General features: G+C 43.3%; 3 protein-coding genes across 18 annotated transcripts in view; 2 read left to right on the top strand and 1 right to left on the bottom strand.

Moving 5' to 3' along the window:
• Window positions 1-11,370, bottom strand: part of ZMYND12 (zinc finger MYND-type containing 12) — a 36,570-nt gene extending 25,200 nt beyond the window's left edge. For 2 of the 6 annotated variants that reach the window (XM_046660368.1, XM_046660369.1), the window contains exon 1: window positions 11,243-11,370. In XM_046660368.1, the coding sequence (XP_046516324.1) occupies window positions 11,243-11,352 (110 nt within the window). In that variant the 5' untranslated portion in view covers window positions 11,353-11,370. Of the gene's footprint in view, window positions 1-10,399; window positions 10,622-10,918 lie in introns of all 6 variants that reach the window. The other 4 variants (XM_046660370.1, XM_046660371.1, XM_046660373.1 and 1 more) reach the window with 4 other exon arrangements.
• A 456-nt stretch (window positions 11,371-11,826) lies between these two features.
• On the top strand, window positions 11,827-15,297 carry PPCS (phosphopantothenoylcysteine synthetase). Its single transcript, XM_046662526.1, has 3 exons — window positions 11,827-12,415; window positions 12,585-12,688; window positions 14,451-15,297. Exons 1-3 carry the CDS (start codon window positions 11,842-11,844, stop codon window positions 14,772-14,774), a joined length of 1,002 nt encoding a protein of 333 aa, XP_046518482.1. The 5' UTR covers window positions 11,827-11,841; the 3' UTR covers window positions 14,775-15,297.
• A 2,642-nt stretch (window positions 15,298-17,939) lies between these two features.
• The window catches only part of CCDC30 (coiled-coil domain containing 30), a 137,214-nt gene continuing 130,759 nt past the window's right edge, over window positions 17,940-24,394 (top strand). For 7 of the 11 annotated variants that reach the window (XM_046662518.1, XM_046662523.1, XM_046662525.1 and 4 more), the window contains exon 1: window positions 17,940-18,500. Coding sequence is in view for 1 of the 11 variants with exons in the window: in XM_046662520.1 (XP_046518476.1) it covers window positions 18,263-18,293 (31 nt within the window). In the remaining 10 variants the exon portion in view is untranslated. The remainder of the gene's footprint in view (window positions 18,501-24,394) is intronic. The other 4 variants (XM_046662520.1, XM_046662519.1, XM_046662515.1 and 1 more) reach the window with 1 other exon arrangement.

The raw sequence follows: 24,394 nt of genomic DNA, 5'->3' as shown, positions 1-24,394 counted from the left end.
AAGCTGCTACACAATTCTTTGAAAAAAGTCTGCAGGAAAGCAGCAGAAAAAAAAAAATTAAAAGCAACCATTCTCTCTTTGCAGCTTGAATCTTCAGAGGAGAAAAATGTGACTCTGAGAGTAAATTAAAGCCTACTCAGAGGCTCCCTATTTGCTTCCAGACAAGTGCAGGTATTGCAAGAAACTGGGGCCTTGGAAAAAAATTGTCCCACACTTAAGAGAAGGGAACATTTAAGAAGTAGCCCCCGAGGCCCCAGCACCCCCAGAAGGTTCATTTTTCTCCTCCTGAGGGGCATTTCCCCCTCAAATGATGGGGTCGGCCAATCCTCAGTGGCACCTCAGAGCCTACCATTAAACTTAAAATAGAGGATGGGGAACTGAATTTCTTAATTGAAACTCGTGCAACTCTTGCTACTATCCATTCAGAGGATTTCTTTGTCACCTCTGATTCTATTCAAGCTGCTAGAGTCTCTGGGGAGCCTATTTCATTGCCCATAACTCAGCCCACCCCAATATCTTTACGCCTTAACACCCATCATGCCTTTCTAGTGTCTGACTGTTCTACTAGCAAACTTTTTTGGCAGAGATTTTTTTCTGTAAATTTACTGTCACTATAAATTGTAATGAGAAAGGTGTTTTTATCTCCCTGCACTCAGACCAAACCCCAAATCTCCTATTTTCCTGCTAGAAAGTCATCCTGATTTAAATTCATCTGAAGAGGATGAGTCTTTAAAAGATGTTTCAATTAGTCTTTGGGCTACACATGCAAATGAAGTAGGATTGTTACCGAGTGCAGAACCCATGCACATTACTTGGAAAAAGAATACACCGTTTCCATCAGTAGCCCAATACCTGCTCTCCAGGGACGCAGTACAAAGAACGTAATCTGTAAGACTTCCTTTTGCAACAGAGTGTACTAGTTTTTACTTCCTCAGCTTTTAATACTCCAGTCTTGCCAATGAAGAAGGCAAATTTGACTCAGTTGGGAACCAGATCTATAGATTTGTACAAGATCTGAGAGTCAGAAACTCTTGTGTAATTCCTCAGCATCCTGTGATCCCTAATCCAGCTGTCATCCTGACCTCAGTTCCTGCTGATGCAGCCTGGTTTACAGTAGTTGATCTCTACTCAGTTTTCTTTCCAATCCCATTGCACCCTGACTCACAATTTATTTTTACATTTACATTTACAGGGAGGCAATTAACATGGTCACACCTACCTCAGGGATTTCCTTAAGTCCCCCTCAACATTTTCCCAAGTCTGTAAAGCAGACTTGGATTCTGTAGCCTTTACCCAAGGCTCCACACTTGTTCAGAATGTTGGTAACCTTGCATTCTGTAACCAAACTAAACAGGGAGCTCTTAGAGACGCCCTCATTCTCCTGAAGACACAAGCTGCATGAGGCCATAAAGCCTCCAGATCTAAACTTCAGAGGGTACGAATGACTGGTACCTACTTAGGGCATGAGATATCTCAAGGCATCCAAAAGCTACCCTCAAAAGCCTTGAGTCAATTTTGTTCATCCCTCTCTCCCAAATGACAAAACAGCTACATAAATTTCTAAGGGCAGCTAGTTACTGCCACTAATGGATTCCTAACTTTGCAGCCCTTGCTAAACCTCTATATGCCCTTCTCCCAGATATCATTCCAGAGCCTATTTCCTGGCCTTCACAGGCATTAACCTCCTGTGAAGCATTAAAATTTGCTTTGTCCACAGCTCCGGCTCTTGGCTTACTTAATTTTCACAAATCTTTTCATCTATACTGCCAGGAAAATAATGGGATTGCTACAGGCAATCTAGGACAGTCTATTGCCTCTCAGATATGTCCTATAGCATATTTCTCATGCCAACTAGACCCTGTGGCATTAGGTATGCCCCCATGCTTGTGTGCGTGGCTGCAGCTGCCACCTTGTTTGACAAAGCCAGTACTCTTACATTAGGCTCCCCCATTCATCTCTATGTTCCCCATGCCGTGTCTGCTGTTTTACAAGTTCATAGGACGCAGCACCTCTCTACACAGCGACAGACCACCTATGAGCAGGCTCTCTGACCAATCCTTTCATCACAAACATCATTGTAACACTTTAAATCCAGCTACTTGATTAACCCTCCCTGATGATGGACAGCCTTACTCTACTCGACATGACTGCCTTACAACTATAGAATTGGTCTCAAAGCCATGAGAGGATCTCTCAGACATCCCTTTAGATAACTCAGACTTACTTCTATTTTGTGATGGCTCCTGTAAATGAAATTTACGGGGAAACATAAAAACTGGTTATGCCATAGTTTCCCCTCATGAAACTCTCAAGGCTCTTTAGCCACTGTAAAATCAGCCCAAGCTGCTGAACTCATAGCTTTTACTAGACCTTGCACCTTAGCAAAAGGGAAAACTGCCACTATCTACACAGACTCCAGATTTGCTTTTGGAGTCTGCATGCTGTTGGCACAATTTGAAAATCCATGGATTCTTGACTTCTACAGGAACTCCTATTGTTAATGGGCATAGACTCCCTGCCCTATTGCAAGCTTTTCATCTTCCTTCTAAAATTGCCATTGTTCATTGTTCAGCCCATACTAAGGAGACAGATGCTCTGTCTTTAGGAAATGATAAGACTGACAGAGCTGCTAAACATGTAGCTCAAAACAGACCCCCCTAACCTTTTTCCGCTGAACTTTTAAACCTGCCTTAATGCCCGGCTGATAATATTAACTATCAGACAAATGCCCCACAATCTGAAAATAACAATTGGACAAAAAAGGGTGACAAATAATGATCACATGGATTGGACATGGGGCCAAACGGAATTCCTGTACCTCCTTTGCTTTTGGCTTTTTGGCTTGCACTTATCTCCCATCAAATGGGACATATGTGTACAGTGGGGATAGTTAAGGAATTGACAGACAATTGCTTTTGCCCTGGCATCCACAAAATTTCTGACCAAGTTATTTTCCAGTGCACTACTTGCAGATCTCACCAAATTTCTGGGAGAAATCAACATACCCCAGGACGTCCTCCTAGGCCCACACTGCCCTTTGCCGCACTCCAAATCAATCTTATAGATTTGCCCCCAGCCTTAGGCTACTGTCACTGTTTGGTTATTGTCTGCATGTTTAGTGGATGGACAGAATGCTGTCCATCTAGACGTGCTGATGCCACAACACTGGTAAAGAAATGAATAACTGAAATTATTTCTCATTTAGGCATTCCTTTATGGATTGAATCAGACCAAGGAACTCATTTTACAGCAGACATAAACCGCTTGCTTGCAGAAACTCTGGGGCACTCATGAAAATTTCATATCCCATATCATTCTCAAACTGGACTTAAATGGCCAGAAGCTTTGCCCTGAGCCCTTATAAAGATCATGGATTAACTCCTTTTGAAATAGTTTTGGACACCCGATGCCTACCAGCATCTCTAAACCTTTCATTCCTGGCTTAAGTGAATACTGTAGGAACTTAAGTGAAAAATTCGATGCTGTGACTAGCTATACACAAGAATTAACTAGTATACTTGAAGCACATTGTCAACAGGTAAAAGAGGTGTGGCTCCCACCGACTGCGAAGGCTTGCCATCCCTTGCCACCAGAAGACCAAATGTACATCAAGGTCTTTGAGGAAAACATGTGCCATCACCTTCCTGGGAAGGAGCTTATGAAGTACTACTAATCACCTACACTGCCATCAGAATAAAAGAAAAATCTTCCTGGATCCATGCAAGCCATGCCAAATAGACCCAGCACATCGCTCTCAAGACAGCTGGGAGACAGTTCCCACAGATGACCTAAAACTAAGGATCCCCAGGGCCAATTCCCAGGCCCCAGAAGCAGCTGGCATCATGAAGTAGACAGCTTTTCCCAAGATCACAGACCAAGAAACTGCTTTCACCTATTCTCCCCATCCCCTCCACTTTTACAACTCCAGATGCACACACTTAAAAAAACAACCTTTTATTACTAACGAATATTTTTAAAATCATTTCTTAGAAAGCTGACTGGAAAGAGTTGGTCTCTATCCACCCTACTTCTCCTAAGTTTCCACTATGGGCTCTTTTTCAGTCTGTCTTACTCTTACTAGCCCTCTCTTTTTCAACAGGTTGAGTGCAGACCAAACATCCCCTTATGCCAGTTTACTAAACCCTGGCCATGCTAACTAATCAATCTGACTGTTGGTTATGTCAACATCTAGATAGTGCAAAAGAACCTTAGCTATTCTTTGTTTCTTCTGATATGAACACCTGGTGGACCAATATGGAAGATGGATGACCACAGGGTACGGTATCCAAAAGAAAAACATCACTCTGACTCTTCTCCTAGCTCCTTCTGTCACCAAATACTCCACCCTAAATGTCAGCCAACTTACAAACTTGGGTTCCTTTGTTCCTAAGTTTGTGCCACATAAATGTGCCAGTGGAGATATCATAGAGAAGCCGCTTGTGTATCACAACTCCAGGTTCTTTTCCCCAGCTTTGGAGATTATGAATTGGAAAGGCGATCTTAAATCTCTCCATGGTAATGGAACAAGAGTTCAATACCACTGTACAAACTTTGAAAACACTCCAGTCAGAGGTTAACAGTCCAGCCTCTGTGGTGCTCCACAATCGACGTGCTCTGAACACACTGACTGCCCAGCAAGGAGAAGCTTGTGCAATCACCAGTGAGAAATGTTGCTTTTAGGTGAATCAATTAGGGCAAGTAGTATGCAATTTATATCATTAAAAGAGAAGATTAACATTTTCCAGCAGATAAATGAAGCTCACACATTTTATTGGACTGACCTATCCCAGGATTGGGGAACTGGTTTAACGGGGTGTGGGGAAATGTGCTCCAATCTGTTCTTTTCTGTTTGTTCATCCTCATTCTAATCTATGTTCTTTTCTCCCTTTGCAGATTTCTTACCATTCGGCTACTAACCCCTTTTCTCTCTCCACAGTCACCAGTTCAGCTTTTAATATGTGAAACTTCCAGATAAATTTCAGAAGAGGGAAATGACAGGGTTCAGGGCAGGCTGCCTCAAGATGTGGCACTCTGGGATGCAGATTATTTCAAGCTGAAAACAATCAAGGCTCAGAAGGCTCAAGAAGAACCTTTGACCCTCCCCTAAAGTGCCTAAAAGAATTTAAGATAGAAGGGCCTGTCCCAGGAAGGAACTATCACCATAGATAACTCTAGTATCATAGGAACTAGGTGAGGTAGACAGGGAGGAACCTAGCAAGGCCCATTTGATCAAAGTCCTCTCCTGTCCCTTTGTGCCTAGATGGCCCAGCAAACATTTGTTTACCAAGCATGAACTCTTTTCATCCTCCTGTAAATTGCCTTCTTTCCCTTTGAAGTCCCAGGTCTCTATTTCCTTTCCCTTAGTCCAGAACGGCATATATACTTCATTTTGCCTGACTGTCACTGGAATTCTTCTTGCTTATGAGAATTCCCTATGTGCACATATTAAACTTTGTTTGAATTTCTCCTGTTAACCTGCCTTATGTCATTTTAATTTTTCCATCAGTGATAAGAACCAGAAGGGGAAGGGGGGAACTTTCCTCTACTCCACAATCTCAAAGCATTTTCTAATTTCCCTCGTGATTTCTTCTTTAACCCATTCGTTGTTTGAGTGTGTTATTTCCATACATTCATAAATTTCCCAAATTTCCTTGCTATTGATTACTAATTTTGTTCCATTGTGGTTGGAGAAAATACTTTGTATGATTTCAGTCCTTATAAATTTATTGAGACTTGTTTTATAGTCTAACATATGGTCTATTCTGGAAAATGTTCCATATGTACTTAAGAAGAATGTATATTCTGCTGTTATTGGGTGGTGTTCTATAGACATCTGTTAGGTCTAGTCGGTTTATAGTGTTGTTCAAGTCTTATATTTCCTACTGTTGTTCTCTCTAGTTGTTCTATTCGTTATTGAAAATGGGATATTAAAGTGTCCAACTATTATTATTGAATTATTTCTCCTTTCAATTCTGACAGTTATTGTTTCATGTATTCTAAGACTGTTGTTGGATGCACACAATCTTGGGTTTTTGCATTTTTATTGCCTATTACATATTTTTATTTAATGTGAGGAAGTTAACTGTTTCATTCCATTTATACATATTCCAAAATAGGTAACAATAACCTAGAGCAGGGGTCAACAAAGTTTTCCTGTAAAGGCCCACATAGTAAATATTTTAAGCTTTGAGAGCTGTATGCTCTCTGTTGCAACTACTCAACTCTATTGTAGCACAAAAGCAGTCATACACAATACACAGCTGTGTTTGAGCACTCTTTCTCCTTCCTTCCTTCCTTCTGGGACAACAGAAATGCAATAAAGTGTTTTCTTCATAAACTGTGACTGCTATTACAGAAATGACACAAAGCATTTTAAAAAGGTTTTTTCGATACAAAATTGTTGTAAACGAATCAATAAAAGCACTTAACAGCCAGGATATAGAAACAGTTGAGTTCCACAGGGTATTTATTAAGTAGGGGCTTGTTGAATAATGGTGCAAGCAATGGAAATATTAACTTAACTGCCTGAACTTTTGTTCCACTGAGAGCATTTGACATATCTTCCTTTCTAAATAAAGTGAGCATTATTTATATATTCATGAGCTCTCTCATTCTTCATCTGTCTCACCCCTAACACCCAACACAGGCCTACGCATAAAGAAGTTGAATGGGGTTGGCCCAGTGGCACAGTGGTTAAGTTTGCATGCTCTGCTTTGGTGGCCTAGGGTTTGTGGGTTCGGATCCTTGGCGCGGACATGGCACCACTCATCAAGCCATGCTGTGGTGGCATCCCGCATAAAAAATAGAGGAAGATTAAGGGGCCGGCCCCATGGTCGAGTGGTTAAGTTCGCGCGCTCTGCTTTGGTGGCCCAGGGTTTCGCTGGTTCAGATCCTGGGTGTGGACCTGGCACCGCTCATCAGGCCATGCTGAGAGGGCGTCCCACATGCCACAACTAGAAGGACCCACAACTGAAAATACACAACTATGTACCAAGGAGCTTTAGGGAGGAAAAAGGAAAAAAATAAAATCTTTGGGCCTGGCCCGGTGGCACAGAGGTTAAGTGTGCACGTTCCACTTCTTGGCGGCCTGGGGTTCACCGGTTCGGATCCTGGGTGCGGACATGGCACCACTTGGCACACCATGCTGTGGTAGGGGTCCCACATATAAAGTAGAGGAAGATGGGCACAGATGTTAGCTCAGGCCAGGCTTCCTCAGCAAAAAAAAGAGGAGGACTGGCAGTAGTTAGCTCAGGGCTAATCTTCCTCAAAAAAAAAAAAAGAAAAAAATAGAGGAAGATTGACACAGATGTTAGCTCAAGGCCAATCTCCCTCACCAAAAAAAAGACTTTAAAAATATGTTCTCATCCAGGGCTCACAATCAAGTAGCTTGTGAGCCAGACATGTTCTGTTTGGCCATTATCATGTTTCTTAAACTAAATTTGAATGTCTTTAGGCAGGGCATTCATTCTCCAGTTCACCACAGATCCTACTGTCTCCGACTATTGAACACTATTTCACTGTTTTCTTTTCCCGGCCAGTAATCTGTGCCCCATATGTTAAATAAACAGAAAAATTATTGCAAAATACTCTTATCTATATACCATAATTTGCTAGCCTATAGTACTGAAGCCTCTTTCACCTGTCAGTAATGTTTCAGTGTGTACTTTAATAAAATTTCCTTTTCTTAAAAATGTTCTATTCCCTGGGAACATTCTCACAATTCAACATAGAATGACATGCACATGATTATACAGAGTGTATAAAATAAATGTATTTATAGAAAAAGAATGTAAGGAAATTCACCAAAATATCAAGTTATTGACCTCTGGGTTATGAGATTACAGATGATTTTTCTTCTTTATTTTTTATATTTTCAAGTTTTCTGCAGTGAGCATAAATTACATGTATAATCAGGAAAAAAATCATTTCCCAAAAAAATAAACTTTCACAAATTCAAGTTGATTGTCCTTCCTGCTCTTTAAATTTGGGATGAGGAAAAAGAATATTTATTGAGTGCCAACTTGGTCCCAGACATGGTGCTAGATTCTTTACATTCAATCACAAAAACCCTGTGAGGGAGAGGTACTAAAGGCCCCATATTTGAGATATAGAACAACTACCTCAGTTTTATTTTATGGAAAAATATTGAAATCTCCAGAACACAAGGATATAGAAATCTGGAGAAAAGAGGGAGAAACAAAGAGGTGAAGACCTTAAAGAAAATTAAAGGCAGTGAAAGAAGAGAAAGAAAATAATGGAGGATAAGAGCATAGGAAATGATAATTTATTCATGCATTCATCAAATATTTAGTTTCGACTATTTCAAGACACTTTGCTGGTGACCTCAGGGTATACATAGATGGGCCTGATACAGATCAAAGGACAGCATACATGTGACAGTCCTTCTACACACACTCAACATGACACCCTGCACTAATGGAGCATAACAAAACTGAGATAACACGCTCACCAACAACTAAAATGGAGAAGAGAAGTAAGAGTCATCTGAGAGCACAGCGTAACTGCAAAGTGAGTTGAGGGGAAGAAGGAGGTACTTCTGGTTGGAGGGATGAAGGGGACAGGGGAAGACGTGGAGGGATGAAGGGGACAGGGAAGAAGCAGAGGGATGAAGGGGACAGGGAAGAAGCAGAGGGAGGAAGGGGACAGGGGAAGACGTGGAGGGATGAAGGGGACAGGGGAAGAAGCAGAGGGAGGAAGGGGACAGGGGAAGAGGTGGATGCTCATACTAGGCAAAGGGGTCTAATCTCTCCCAAGTGCCAGGTCTGTACTTAAAGTTGCTTACTGGCCATCTCTCCTAAGTGACTTGAAGGCCCCTCAAACTCTGTGTCCTCAATCCAATCTGTCACCCATCACCTCCTCCCTCTGTTCCTTGGCCAGTTAATAGGTTTATTATCTATTCATAAGTTCATTTATTCAGCAAATGATCATTGAGTGTCTGGTATGTGCGGGCACTAAGCCTAGTAAAAGACACAGATATTTAACAAATAAACCTAAGAATATAAAAGTATAGGAAAAGTGAAGAAAAATGTGAGAGAGAAAAATGAGAGAGGAGTATTTAGATTGGGATTTCCAGAAAGACCTCTTGGAAGAAATAACATTTCTGGGAACTGAAGGATGAGAGGGAGCTGGGAAGATTCATGGGTGAAGGGGAGGTCCCCAGCAGAGGGTACAGGCTGGGCAAAGAAACCAGGGAGGGAAAGACTTAGCAAATTAGAACTGAAAGAAAGCCTCTGAAACTACATCACGGAAAAGAGGGGGTGAGCGTGGTGGGAAATGAGGGTAGAGAGGTAACCAGGGCTTTGCAGTTTCTGTTACAAATTCTGAATTGTATTCTATACACAATGAAGACACAGCAATGAAAACACATCCCTGCTCTCATGGGGCAAACAGACTAGGGAGGAACACAGACCATTAAACAACTGATTTCAATCTGGGTCATAAATGTTAGGACAGGAGACATAAACAGTGCAGTGACAGCACTGAGGAGGGACACCTAACCCAGTCTGAGAGAGGTATGTCCACTCTCCACTGGGACCCCTGCAACAACTTCTCAATCAGTTATGCAACTTTCAGTGCCTACCCTCCAATCTATCTTGCACACCACTGCCTGGCATCTTTCCTTAATGCAGATGAGAACATGTCAAAACCATCATGGCCTCCCACAGGATCAATTTCAAACTCCTTGATCTCACATCACCATTTGGCCCTAAACTTTATCTTCTTGTTTAAACTCCTACTACCACCTATCACAATGATTTTGCAAACTCTTTTTTTTTTTTTTTTTTTTTGAGGAAGATCAGCCCTGAGCTAACATCTGCTGCCAATCCTCCTCTTTTTGCTTAGGAAGACTGGCCCTGAGCTAACATCCGTGCCCATCTTCCTCTACTTTATACATGGGCCGCCTGCCACAGCATCACTTGATGAGTGACGCCATGTCTGCACCCGGGATCAGAACCAGCGAACCCTGGGCCACCAAAGCGGAATGTGTGAACTTAACCGCTGTGCCACCAGATGGCCCCTTGCAAACTCTTTTTGACTCAACCCATAGTAAGAAATACGTTTTACCAGTACAAACATACATATGCACATAAAACACCAAAACAAAAAGTTTTAAGAAACAATTCAACTAGGATTACTCTGATACTTTCTCTTCTATTTTTTTTCCTAAAATGCTGGTTGTGATTTATTCACCACCTGCTAATGAGTCCCAGACTGCAGTTTGAAAACCAATGACTGCTCCCTCCACTATCATCTTCTCTAATCTCTACCCAGCTCTGAACAAAGTGTTCTTTCATCCCTTACCTAAGATATCCTGGACCCCAGGAGTGACCTACCCTTCCTTCTTTATTGTTCCTTCACCAAGCAAGTTCCTACTGACCTTTCGAGACTCAGCTCAAATGCGACTTCTTCAGAGAAACCTTTCCAGATCCTGTCCCAGTCACCATGCTTCCGTCCTTAGAGGTCCCAGGGAATGGCACAGCCTGAGTGTCAGTACTTGCCACGTAGGGTGTATCATAATGACTTTCTTTTTTAAACAAGTTGGTAGGTTTCTGAACACCAGGAACCTAGCTGTTTTATCTCAGGCCCAAAATAGTCTAATCTGAAGCAAAGGTCTTAGATTGTTATGCTGAATAAAAGAAAATCGACCTTCTGTTGTACTAGCCGCCCACACGCTCACCACCGTGGCTGTGCACCGGACAAACCAGCCTTCCTTCTACTGCTCAAACGCGTCAGTGCTTCCTCCCTCAGAGCCTCACTGTGCCACTCTTCCCCCAGCATTTCCAGGAGCCAGCTCCTACCTTATCTTCAGATCAACAGTCTACCCTGAAAGGCTGTCTGCCCAGACTCCCATCACATTTCCTTCGTCTTTATGGCATTTATCACTCTCTGAAATTACCTTGTTTTGTGTTTGTTAGTTTACTTAGCCGTCTTCCGCAGATGTTAGATCTTTGAGGGAGAGGGTCTACCGAGTTTTCCCCAGGAACTCCCCCCAGTAGAACAGTGCACAGCACACAGTAGGCCCTCAACAAAGTCTGGTGACGAGCGAGTGAGCGGGAGAGGAGGCAGACGAGTACACAGAAGTCCCAGGGACCCGTGTGGGAGCCGCCTGGAGGGTTTCCTGGTGGGGCCTTTCCGGCTCACGCAAGGCAGCCAGGCCCACATCTGTGATGGGGAGAGAGCGAGGGACCTGAGCGCCCAGGTGCCACCTTTCAGGGCCTACCAGTAGTAAGTGACCGTGCAGGCCGTGCACACCCGTTCGGCCGGGGCGTCGCACACCTCACAGCAGAGCCGGCGCCCCTTGGGCACCGCCAGCGGGTAGATCACGTTCATGCTGCAGCCGGCGGCGTCCGTCTCCAGGACGGTTGCCAGGCCAGGCTACGCGGGACGCCGGCGTCACGTGACCACGACGGGGCAGCCTCGTTCCCAACATTTCAAGGGCAAGAGGGAGGGGCGTGACTCTACTGACCCCTGGGGTGTGTTTGTGGGGTTAAAAAAACCGAAAAACGACTCCCACACAAATCTCAAACGTTAAATGGCCCCCAGCCTAATTCCCTTGGAATCCAAGTCCAAGAAGGCCTATATGGTGGCCGGTAAGGATCAAACATGGCCTGTTCTTTACCCAGGCTAGGGAACTAACACGATGGCACGTGACCCTTCCAGAGGCTTGCGCAGCCAAGAACCCCCGTCAGCTCGGCGTCAATATTTCTGGGCTGTACGGCAGAATCAGCACGCATTTCCAGACGTGGAGAAACCTACAGTGACGTCCAGCGCAGGGTAGCGAACCTCCCCCTCATTACTGCGGCTGCGCGTGGCCCAGGTATGGGGGCAAGGGGCGTGGTGCCGGCCGCCCTGGAGCCTGCGCAGGCGCGGGGGCGCCAGAGACTGATGGCGGAAGTGGATCTGGTCGCCGAGTTCCCCCAGCCAGCCGGTGCCGCGCGCTGGGCCGAGGTTATGGCTCGCTTCGCCGCCAGGTTGGGCGAGCAGGGCCGACGGGTGGTGTTGGTCACTTCTGGAGGCACCAAGGTGCCACTGGAAGCCCGGCCAGTGCGCTTCCTGGACAACTTCAGCAGCGGGCGGCGCGGTGCAGCCTCGGCCGAGGCCTTCCTGGCCGCGGGTTACGGCGTTCTGTTCCTGTACCGCGCGCGCTCCGCCTTCCCCTTTGCCCACCGCTTCCCGCCCCAGACCTGGCTGTCGGCTCTGCGGCCCTCCGACCCAGGCCCTTCGGGCTTGCTGAGCCTGGAGGCCGAGGAGAATGCACTCCCGGGCTTCGCTGCGGCTCTGCGGAGCTACCAGGAGGCTGCGGCTGCCGGCACCTTCCTGGCCGTAGAGTTCACCACTTTGGCGGACTATTTGCATCTGCTGCAGGCTGCGGCCCAGGCCCTCAATCCGCTAGGTGCGTGCCCTGGGAGTCCACCGGTTGCCCCGAGGCAGAGCCTTTCTCCCCGACACTTGTCCCCTTACCCACTCCTTACCCCGGGTCTCACAGCTGGCGAGCCTGAATTGAAAATGAACTGATCCTATACCCCCTTCCGGTTTATTACACCCTGTGCTTATCTTTGCAGGCTCTTCTGCGATGTTTTACCTGGCTGCGGCCGTGTCAGATTTCTATGTGCCTGTCTCTGAAATGCCTCAACACAAGATCCAGTCATCTGGGGGCCCACTGCAGGTGATGGGCGCTTCTCTTCCAGAGATCTGATCCCCTATAACCAATCTTGGGTTAATTCCCTCTTGATCTGGAGATGGCCTGTCTGCATTCCGTATGTGCTAGGCACTAGGGATACAGAGATGAATAAGACACCGCCCTCCCTCAAGGACCTCACAATCTAGTGAGGGAGCTGGATACAGACATAATTTACAATACAGAGTGATAAATGCTCTAGTAGAGGTACGTACAAAGTGAAGTCAGAACGTGGGGTGAGTGAATCTTGGGGAAGTCAAGGAAGGCTTTCTGGAGGAGATGACTTGAACTGGGTTTTAAAAGATGAGCAGAGGGTATACTAGACAAAGTAGGGAAGGTCTTTCCGGATAGGGTACATAATTGGAGTTTGGAAGTGGGCAGTATGCTGTGAACCGAAGTTTGGTAAAGCTGGAGAACAGGGAGAGTGGTGGAGGTGGAGGGCAGACTGAAGAAACACTCACTTCATACAAGACTTTGTATTCTTTCTTAAGGAGCTTGGGCTTTGTCCTGTGAAGCCGGGGGAAACAGAAATAGGAGAATGAGATTAAGGTTTTATTTGAGGAGAACATTCTAGCATCGTATGAAAGGTGAATTTGAGAGCGAGGGTGGTCGGGGATAGACTGGATGGAAGTTATTGCTGTAGTTTAAGGAAGACGTATGGGTAGGGTAGCAATGTGGTTGAGATGTTGAGATGACCTGGCTTCTTGGAACCTTAGGGAATTCTTAGTCATTTATTGGTGATACAAGTAGAATTTAAATAGGAGAAACTCTACCTGTGGAGCACTTGCTGACTTTGTAGGATAGTGCGTTTGTTCATTTCTTCAACAAATGTTTATCAAGTGCATGCTCTATGCCAGACATACTGTAGGACCTGGAGATAAGACAGTGAAAAGACACACGCTGTGTCCTTATGTTGCTTATACTCTGCAGAGGAGATGATAAGTAAGTCAAATGCATACTATGTTAGGTAGTGCTAAATGCTAAGGAGAAAAGTAAAGTGGGGATGGGTATATGATCCCTATTACACTTGCCAACTTTTTGAGGGGAAATCCTGATGATTAGCTTAGTGATTTCACACTTTTGAAATTCTGGGAGCTTTAAGTTTATCCCGTATTTTTTATTTCTGTCTTGAAAGTACACAAAACAACTCAACATTCCCTTTAGAAGAGATCGAGAGTGGTATAAAGGAGTTTTGATCAAGTGAAAATAAAGAAAATCAGATCTGTTTCCTCAGTGCTAAGATGTATTACAAGTGACAATTTTTAAATGAAATCAAATAGCCATTCTGTTAGTGTAAGAAATATTTTAGGCTGAGAGGCTTAAAAACTTTGTTTATAAACCCAACTTTATTTGAGCTTTTGCCAAAGTAACATTTGCATGAATAGATTATTTGCATTTGTTTATTTGAGAGTTTGGTTGAAAAAATAAAGGGGAATGTTTGAGAAAATGTAACACTGTTGTTTAGAGCTCTGTTAATGGTGATGAGGGTGGCAGGCCAGGGCTGAGTCATTAGATGTGGTTTGCCCCAGAGTATGGATGAAGCCTTGAAATTAGTCATCCTCATGAACCCTATAGAGCCAAGGCTTTTAAGCTAAGCATTTCATGTGCTTTGAAGAGTTTGAGAAAGAGAAATCCCACTTAAATTGACATAGCCAAAAATCTGAGTCCCTGCTTCTTTAGTTTCCCATGAGATTGACCTGGTAGGTAGTGACCGTTGTTTGCTTATTAAGCTTTTCTTTTTCCAATACAGATAACAATGAAGATGGTGCCAAAAATGCTTTCTCCTTTGGTTAAAGACTGGGCTCCCAAAGCATTTATAATTTCCTTTAAGTTGGAGACTGACCCCTCCATCGTAATTGATCGTGCACGGAATGCTTTGGAAATTTATCGACATCAAGTGGTGGTGGCTAATATCCTTGAGTCCCTACGGTCCCTTGTGGTTATTATAACCAAAGACTCAGAAACCAAGTTATTGCTATCAGAAGAAGAACTAGAAAAAGGCATAGAGATAGAAGAGAAGATAGTGGATGACCTTCAGTCTCGACACACAGCTTTTATAGATGACAAAAACTGAAGTAAAAAGCCCATATAGGATTAAAAATTGTTCAGTGGACCAGGGCTCTTACGAATGGTGAGAACTAGAATAAATCCTTTGCTTTCATAAAGACAGAAAATGAAGGGACAAAGCAGTGAGTGGTGTGCAGGCGAATATGGTTTGGTATTTGTCTTTTAAAGATCATTTCATCCTCATTAAAAATGAAAACAAAGGCAAAGCAGTTATGACCAAACCACCTGACACACTCACCTAAATGTCAACTTGATTTTGAAAATGAACAGGAGCTGTTTCTCACTTGTAAGAAAAAGAGCTTATTGGGAATTATATTCCTCAAAATATACATATGGGGCCTGACTATCAACCTCCTTCATACTATAAAAAGGATTATGGATGCATGAATGGCCATGCTTTGAAGATCACATATTTGTTGATGCCTGCTATGTGGTAGGACCTGAGGATTAAAAAGGTGAATGAACATGCCTAATTTGGGAAATGGATATCTAAAAAATTAAGTGCAATAAAATGTGTGCCCAAAAGCCGATACAGTGGAAAAGATGTTGTTTTTTGGAAATTTATCAAAGATGGGCGTAGGAGAGGACAGCTCTCTAGAGATAGAATGCCTCTAGAATGACGAGCTTCCCACTCCGTTTACTTTTTGTATCTTGTCCTAGATTCAGTCCCTATTTGAGTTTACAATTTACCTTTCAAATATTTAGGACTGCTTTGCAGGGAAACTTAATCACCTTGGGCCAGGCAGGGGCCCACTGGTGACCTCTGCCCTGAGGGAAGCATTACAATGTGGTAAATAGTTTTGGCTTTGGAGTCATTGTAGTCAGGCTTGACTATTCCAGGTGTGCCACCTACTAGCTTTGTAAACTTAGACATGTGACTTAGTCTCAGTTTACTCATCTATAAAATGGGGATAATTTCTGCAAAATAATGCCATTTGTTGTGAGATTTAAATAAAGCAGTGAAGGGGCTGGCCCCGTGGCCAAGTGGTTAAGTTTGCGAGCTCTGCTTTGGCAGCCCAGTGTTTCACGGGTTCAGATACTGGGCTATGGCACCGCTCGTCAGGCCATGCTCAGGCGGTGTCTCACATGCCACAACTAGAAGGACCCACAACTAAAATATACAACTATGTACTGGGGGGATTTGGGGAGAAAAAGCAGGAAAAAAAAAGAAGATCGGCAATAGTTGTTAACTCAGGTGCCAATCTTTTAAAAAAAAAACAACGGTGAAGATAAAGCATTAGTCTGGCACCTGGCACATAGTTCACAATAAATGGTCGCAATGATTATTTTTCTCACTTAGCGAGGCAGTATTATGCTGGTGACCTGCTCGAGCCCTGAATCCTTGAGGTTTTCAAAGCTCCTCTCACTGCCCTGGGCTTTGGGTTGGGAATGCACAAGAAGTATAGTCCAGAAAACTCCAGAGTGCAATGTGAAAAACTACCATTAATAACTAGGTAGGAGCAGGTACTGTACTTCACATAAAAATTTGATTTTGAATGCAATTTGTGATATTTCTTGGAGTGAGTTGGGAAGGGTTAGCCCAATGCATCTGATGGATAATAGAGGTACAATAAATTTTAATTGGAAAGATTTCAGCAGAAGCGCCATGATGCACTGAAATACCTCATTGAATCGGGAAGTGTAAACTTGAGCTGAGGAGCAGGAACTGCAGCATCAGGACTGTTGTGGAAGCAGCAGTCCCACTGAACAAAAATTTTAAATTACCGTCAGGCAAAACCCCAAAAGCAACAGGCTCTATCAGCAGTGGCTGCAGTGCTGAAGCAGCAGGAAGTGGAAGATTGACTTTCTTCCCGACATCTGTATCTTCGTATGGATGATGACTGTCATCATCTTTGAACGTACAATGAGAATAAAGGGAGTTAAAACTAGAAGTGATCCTAACGTTTATTTTTGCCACAATCATTCCTTCCTTTGGGAACTATTTCCTATCCTGTTTTGTTAATGCTTAAAAACCACCACCACTACCCTACATGGAATTATTTAAAGTGTTTTCCAATTCAGTTTAGTTTCCATTCAGAGCACTTAAACAGTATTTACAGTGTAAAAGCCCCAAGAGGTTTTGGTTTTTGTTTTAACAGCAAGTGGAAGTGTATTTAAAAAAGGAAAGAATGAAAAGAAACAGGAGTCAATGAGAGCAAATAAGAAGGAACTTGATCTAGATTGGAGGACCAAGGAACAAATCCCTGGGGAAGTGACGCTTGATCTGATAAGTAGGAGTTAAGTGGGCTGGAGGTGATGGTCGTGAGCATTTTCCATCAGGGATAAAACACTTGGAAGGGCTCTGGTGCCAGAGGGAGAGGCGAGAGCACTTCTGGAAAGTAAGGGGTAAGAGTCGTCAAGATAATGCATGTAGAAGCTGCAAAGCTTTGGGAAAGATCCTGTGCGGACCTAGAATAAGAGTAAGAAAGGCAAGTAGGTGTTTGGGATACCAGCAAGGCAAGGACCCCAAAACATGAGTAAAGTCGAGCTTTGATGAACTAACTAGAATCTGGCCATAAGAGCATTAAAATGAAGATGATGTAAACCGAGCGTATGTTAAATTTTGTGTCATTTAGAAGTTTTTATTTTGCATTACATGGGTGGAGGATATGGTTCGCCTAAACGGAATTTTTAGTGCTTAGGACTTTCAAAGGTCTTCAGCCTTAGGGATAATTCTAGTTAACTCCGGTTTGTTCGTTTTTACGATAATAAGCCAGGTCCAAAAGTGTTGTGATTGTCTTAGGTGCCCCAGGTAGGTAGTGGCAGATCTAGGCCTAAAATTCAGAACTTCTGACCTAGCACCCTCTCCCTTTTGAGAATGAAGTTACTGTAGAAAAATAAATCCAAGGTTATTAGGCTGGGGCTCTAGAAAAGGCCTGCCGGGAAGCTATTTGAGAACTAAATGCTCTGTAACAAAATGTAACCTCTAAATCGCAAGTGTGCGCCATGACGTTACCATGGTTACTACGAAGCCAATGGAATGAGACGTACCTTCGTTCCTGCCGGAGGCACCCCGCCCCACGACCCGAAGGCCAATGATGTGCGTCGTAACAATGGTCTCCACAGGAAGGACCGCCCCTGAGCCAATGGTGTGCGTCGTTTCTATGGTTCCCAGCGGAAGGACGCCTTGGCGTCTCTGCGGCGAGCGCGGTTGCTATGACGCCCGGGACTCCTAAGGCACCTGCGACGGGCCGCGGAGCGGCGGGGGAGCGGAGCGGCCCGGGGACCCTCGCCGCCTCTCCAAAAGACGATTTCCGGCCTGGTTCCAGAGTTTCCCGCCTCAGCCCCGAGGAGGGAAGCAGCTATTCTCCGCTCTTTTTCAGCGTTCCCGGTCTTTCCCGCTTCTCTCCCCAGTATGGCCCGAAACGACTGGACGAGAGCCTCCTCTGGCTCGGCCTTCCGAGCCGCGGGCTGGAGGGATTCCGCCTGAAGAACGACTCGCCCGTTGCCCGGGACCCAGCCGCCACAGGCATCTGGAATTAGGCTGCCGCTCCTATGGAGAGAGGGCTCAGAACGCCCCAGTTAGGTAGGCAGTCCTTGTCTCACTTTCCAGGCCAAGACTCACCCTTGCACAGACGGCGGCACCTGACGGTCCAGGCCGTTACAAGGTCCACGAGGCCACGGCTCCCCCGGTTTGAGGCCTGAGAACAAAGAACTGCCATTTTTGGCTTCCACTTTAATTCCCGATGAAGCTCTGGAGACCCTTTGTATCCTCAACTTCAGACGTCATCAAGTCAGTTCCCTTCTGCTTTCAAGCTACAACCTCATCCACTTCTCTCATCACCCTGAGCACCAGTTTTCTCATCTTGCTCATTCCACAGCCATTTCACCCTTTCTCGTCCACGCTGCACGTTACTGAATGTCCGTTTGTCTCCACTACCTCTGTCATCTGTAGTCCACCCCCTTTCGCTTTCCTGCTACAAATGCTTTGGGTCGCTAAGTATTTCACATTCTCCAGGCCTAGAATCATTTGGAAGATTTTCTCGGTTTCTCTGCACTATAGCGAGCTTTCTGTCTTGGGTAAACTAGAGACTTGAATGGAGAAGCGCACACTGGTAAATACAAGCAGTAAATTACTACCAGCCAAGTGTGGCTTGAAAATGGAGGGAAAAAAATCATAATGCATTTTTGGGCCAACCCTAGGCTTATATAAAGAAAGAAGATTGTTCCTTGCTTAAGTGAATACTGTGTTAGGCTTAAATTTTAGTGATGTGTTCATGCATGTGAAAAGATCATTCAGAATGATCATGTAACAGGATTTCAACTTTAAGCCCATATGAACCCAACACCTTGATACGATAGAATTTTCTGGAAAGGAGATGCTTGAAACAGTTCTTGTGTCTCCTCTTCATGTCAGTTTCTTAATCAGAAATCATTCTTTGTGCTGTGAGCCAAGAAACGAAAACAATGAGGAGGAATGATTGAAAATAAATATTTTTGGCAAGGCGGCAGCCTCAATAGTCCTAAAAAGACTGGAACAGAGGGCTTTAGAAATAGAATGAGTCATTTAGATCCAGTGCAATTGTATTTTAGCTTGGAAAACTAATTTGTCTGAAAGTATGTGTTCCTTGTTGAGTCTTACTGTTTCTTCTTCAGTAGTTTGAAGATATGCAAAGGGTACATTTTTAACAGATATTTCTGGGGCTAGAATGATTTGGATTTTTTATTTCTCAGGCCAATTACAGCCATTATTTGTGATGTCTCATGCTTCCAGCCAGGTCAAATTTCCAAATACTGAGAAATTCAGCTTTCTCTTCTATAATAGCTTAGAAAAGAAAAACTAATTCTACACCTTTTTCAATTTTTCCTGTTAAATGGAAACTGAATAAATTTTAATTCTTGAAAAAAGGGTCTGTTAGGTGCTATATTTTAAGGCACTTTCCTTTCCCCTCAATATATATTTATTGAAGAAACACCTTTCTGGCAACATTAACATAATTTAAAAAAATTATCCTCTCACACTAGCATAGTAGTTCTAAACCTGGGGAATGATTTTGCCCCCTTCCCCTCCCAAAGAGACACTTGGCAATGAATGGAGACATTTTCAGTTGTCCCAACTGGGCATCCAGTTGGTAGAAGCCAGGAATGCTGCTACACATCCTCCTATACTCGAACATCCGCCCACTACGAAGGATTAGCCAGCCCACAATGTGAATAGTGCCAAGGTTGAGAAACTCTGTCCTAACACGTCAACAGTTCATTTTTCTGTTCTATGTCAATCCTTGGTCACATGTGTACATCTTTATGTAGTTATAGTGTACATTTTGCCTTTCTTTTTCACTTTAATTTTATATTTTAAGCATTTAAACATTGCTACATTGTATTCAACTTTTTTAAAAAGTATTTTTCTCCTCATTTGAGAATTGAAAAGGAAGAAATTGTGTATACAAACATGGATCGTATTTAAGACGTCTGTAAGCTTTAAATTATATTTGTGTAGAACGAAGAAGCAAAGGTGAGAATGAAGAACTTGACTGGATATTTCAGTTTTCATGGCAACGCTATTTACTTTGTTCCCTCGTGTCACTGAAAGACCATGGGATTCAAAGCTCATCCTTTGTCAGAGCCAGGAGAGGTGCTGTAGCATGAGGTATGGTCCTGGCCCCTGCACTGTAGTGGGAGGGCGCCTGCTAGGAGAAGTAAGAACAAGTAGAAATGACTCTGCACCCATTCTCCTTGCCCTCTTCCCATTTGAAATTCTTTGTCTCTGTCTCAGCTTGTTTTGGCAGCGTTACCACCTCATTCTTTGTATCTAGAAGTTTTTGGAAGCCCCAGAACACTACAGGATGTGCTTTTTCCCTGAGAGTGGATTTTTAAGACACTCAATGGACATTTATTCAGTATCTACTTGGAGAGACTAGTATGCTTGTATGCTTTGTTATGTAGATAATTTTAGGCACAATTTAGATGGCAGCACATTTATAATTCAAAGAGTGGATTTATTTTATCTCAAGATTTGCTTTGTTAGAATTTTCAAGTTACTCAACCATTGAGTGCCAATAAATCCACTGGAAAAATGTTTGTGCTGGGATGTCATAGCAGAACAGGCAGAGGGGCCCAGATGTGCAAAGTCATGGAAATACAAGCTGCATGATGGGGATCAATAAGTATACTGGTGTGAAGGGCTTATATCAAGGTATGGCAGAAGATAAGACTAGAGAGACAGGCAGGAAGCAGATTGTGAAGAATCTCTGGTGCCCGCGAAGGTGTTTGAACTCTTCCTGAAAGCAATGGCCATGTTAAGCAGCAAGTGATTTGTATTCAGAAGGATCAGTCTGAGAGTTTTGTAGAGTAGAGATTGGATGAGGTCCAGCCTGGCAGCAGGGAAATCAGTTAAGGATGCTATTACACTAAACTGGGCAAATAGTGAGGAGAGACTAGACTAAATCAGCAACCTTAGACATGGAGAGGGTGAATTAGAAAATGATAAAAGAGGTAGAATCTACAAATTCAGGAACTGATTGTGCATGAGAGTGGAATGAATAAGGAGAGGCCAAGGATGACTCCCAGGTTTCTGCCTTGGGAAACTATATCAATGGGGATTTTATTAACTGGAATATGGAAGGAGGAGTGGGAATACAGTAAGAGAAAGATGAGTGGATTGTTCAAGCTGAATTGTTCACTAGACAATTGGATATGCATTGGCCTTAGATAGTAGACTCATTTTATATTGCCTTCCTGGCCTGTATCCTCTCGTCTGGAACTTGTACCTCTCTGCCAATCCTTGCTTAAAGAGTAGGCTTTGGTGACCATATTTGTACCCCTGCTTCCAACCTATTCCAGCCACAACTCATTGACTGAGGATTATATAACTAACCTCGGAGAGGAGGGCACAATTCTTTGGGTGAGCAACAAATAAGTGTCTCTCATAAATTTGAACTAAGAGATAAAGAACAGAAATGACTTAATTGGAAAAGTCACATAGACTCAGGACTTGAATGGGTTTTCAGCCTTGCTGATGGGCAAGCAAAGAAAGTCTATCCATGTAGAGACTCCAGTTAATGAGGGGAGATTTGTAGGGAAACCCAGAGACGAAGGATCTCATAGGTCAGGGTAGACTAGTAATGGCTGTCCAGTTCCATATCCAATTCCAGTGTAGACATGTTTAGTTTGCAGCATAGTCCCTTGTGTCTTATTCTTTCAGTAACCCTCCTGTAGTGGTTGGAGTTGGTTGGCCGTGAGGGAGAGAAAGCTCAAAATAATAATGACTTGAAAAAAAAATGTATTTCTCTCACATAAAAGTCATAAAAAGATGATAGGGCAGCATCTTGAAATTATCAGGAGACTCAGATTTCATCTCTTGTGATAGTATATCATCCACGGCATGTGGCTTCCACCTCATGGTGTCCAGGATGGCTGCTCAGGCGTCAGCTATCTTGTCTGCATTCTAGCCAGTAGAAAGGAGAAAGGAGTGAGGAAGAGGGCATCCTTTTCCTATAAGGACACTTCCTAGAGGTGGCACACATTCCATTTACATCCCCTTGGTCAACACTTAGTCACATGGCTATATCTAGCAGTAAGGCAGGTAGCCGTGTGATCAGTCAAAAAATTGAATGTCTTATTTCTGTGGAAAAAGGAATGAATAAATATTGAAAGACAACTGCCAGTCTCTGCCGTATGCACTTGTATTTGTTCTAACTTCAGTATTTCTGTTTCTTGCTAGTTTTTCTAGATAGATCTGGAGTTTAGCAGAAATAGATTACTATTTAATCCTCCTAACAACCCAATGAGGTAGGCATTACTATTATATCCATTTTATTTTGGGGAAATCAAAGCTTAAAGGATTTAGATGACTTGCCTAAGTCACACAGCTAGAAATTGGTGGAGCCAGGGTTAGAACCAAGGTATGTCAGGCTCCTATGTCCAAACCATTAATCACCATGATAGTGAGAGGGGCAGAGAGCCAAAGGCAGGTTCTTAGGAATGGCGACATTTGAAGGGTGTGGAAGAAGAGCCCAGGAAGAACACAGAGAAGGAAAGGCCGGAGAGGTAAGAGTAAAAACAGGAGAAAGTGATATCACACAGCAGAGAAAGGAAGCACTTTCAAGAAAGGAGCAAACAGATATTGTAGAGAGATCATATATAAAAAGAACAGAAACATGTCAGTTGGATTTGGCATTTTGAGGGTCATTGTCAACTGAGTTTGAGTACGGTGGTAAGAGCAGAAGCCAAAATACAGTGGTTTGAGGGGTGAAAGACAAATTAGAAAGAGGATAATAACATGAGGGGGATATGGTGGCATCAAAGGAAGGTTATCTTTGTATCTTTATTTTTAAGAACAGAGACATCTTGAGCTAAGGATAAGACATTAGTACTGAGGGAGCTAATGAGCTTACAGAAAAGAAAAAGCTTTCTTGAGGAAGCAATATGGAGTGGGATCTAGAACATAGGTAAAGGGATTAGCTTTGGTCAGGAGAATGGAAAGATCTTCCACTGAGAAAGGAAAGAGGACAGATGTCTAAAGATGAGGGTTAGTATGTTGGTGGTAGTGGAAGAAGCTGACATGATGATGACCTTAGTTTTACTAGTGTTGTGAGAGAAAAGGTGATCTGCCAGAACAGGGGAGAGGTGAAATTTGGAGTTTGACAGGACAGGTGGAAGTTCCAAATAGTTGCTGAATGAAATGGTAACAGAAGCTGGCAAAGAATGCATAGAATGACTATGCAAGTAGAGAAACTTGGCTCAGGCTGCAGACCATGAATTTGTAGTGGCTCTAGTCTGCATGCTTGTTTTATTTTTGTCTACCAGCACTCAGCAAACTAAAATAGGTAAAGAATAGTCAAGTGGTTAAACTGTTCCAGAGCTGGGATTTTCAAGGAAGGTGGGACAAGGAGCAAGATAATTGGGGACATTGATGAGAGACTTGAAAGGATCAACAATTGGGTCCAGGCTTGAGGGGGACATAAGTGAAACCAAAGAGTATCTGGTAGTTTGAGAGGATGTAATGGTCCAGGGACTGGAGATCTCACTGTCATTGTAGAATAAATATAGTTTAAGAGAGCAACAACTTCACATCCATTAGTATGACTATTATTTCTGTTTTTATGGTACTTCCTCAAAAAGTTAAAACACAGAATTATATATCCAGCAATTCCATCCCCAGGTATATAACCAAAACAATTGAAAGCAGGCATTCAAACAGATACTTGTACACCAGTATTCACAGTGGTGTTATTTGCAATAGTCAAAAGGTGGAACCAACCTAAACGTCCATCAACAGATGAATGGATAAACAAAATACATATGATGGAATATTATCCAACTTAAAAAGGAAGGAAATTCTGATACATGCTATAAAATGGATGAACCTTGAAGACATTATGCTGAGTGAAATAAGCCAGAAACAAAAGGACAAATATTGTATAATTCCCTCTATGAGGTACCTGAAACAGGCAGATTTATAGACAGAAAGTAGAGTAGAGATTACCAGTGGCTGGGCGAAGAGGGAAATGAGGAGCTATTGCTTACTGGGTACAGAGTTCATGTTTAGAGTAATGAAAAATTCTGAAAATGGATAGTGGTGGTGGTTGCACAACATTGTGAATATACTTAATGTCACTGAATTCTACACTTGAGAATGGTTAAAATGGTAAATTTTAGATTTCATATATTTACCACACATAAAAA

This window comes from Equus quagga, chromosome 5 (assembly GCF_021613505.1).
Source record: "Equus quagga isolate Etosha38 chromosome 5, UCLA_HA_Equagga_1.0, whole genome shotgun sequence".
In the NCBI taxonomy this organism is placed as follows: Eukaryota; Metazoa; Chordata; class Mammalia; order Perissodactyla; family Equidae; genus Equus; species Equus quagga.
This window is presented reverse-complemented; position numbering and strand designations above follow the sequence as displayed.

Coding starts and splice junctions, on each gene's coding strand:
- PPCS (XM_046662526.1), top strand. CDS start 11,842: ATGGGGGCAAGGGGCGTGGTGCCGGCCGCCCTGGAGCCTGCGCAGGCG. Junction 12,416..12,584: donor CCAGGCCCTCAATCCGCTAG/GTGCGTGCCCTG, acceptor TTATCTTTGCAG/GCTCTTCTGCGATGTTTTAC. Junction 12,689..14,450: donor CATCTGGGGGCCCACTGCAG/GTGATGGGCGCT, acceptor TTTCCAATACAG/ATAACAATGAAGATGGTGCC.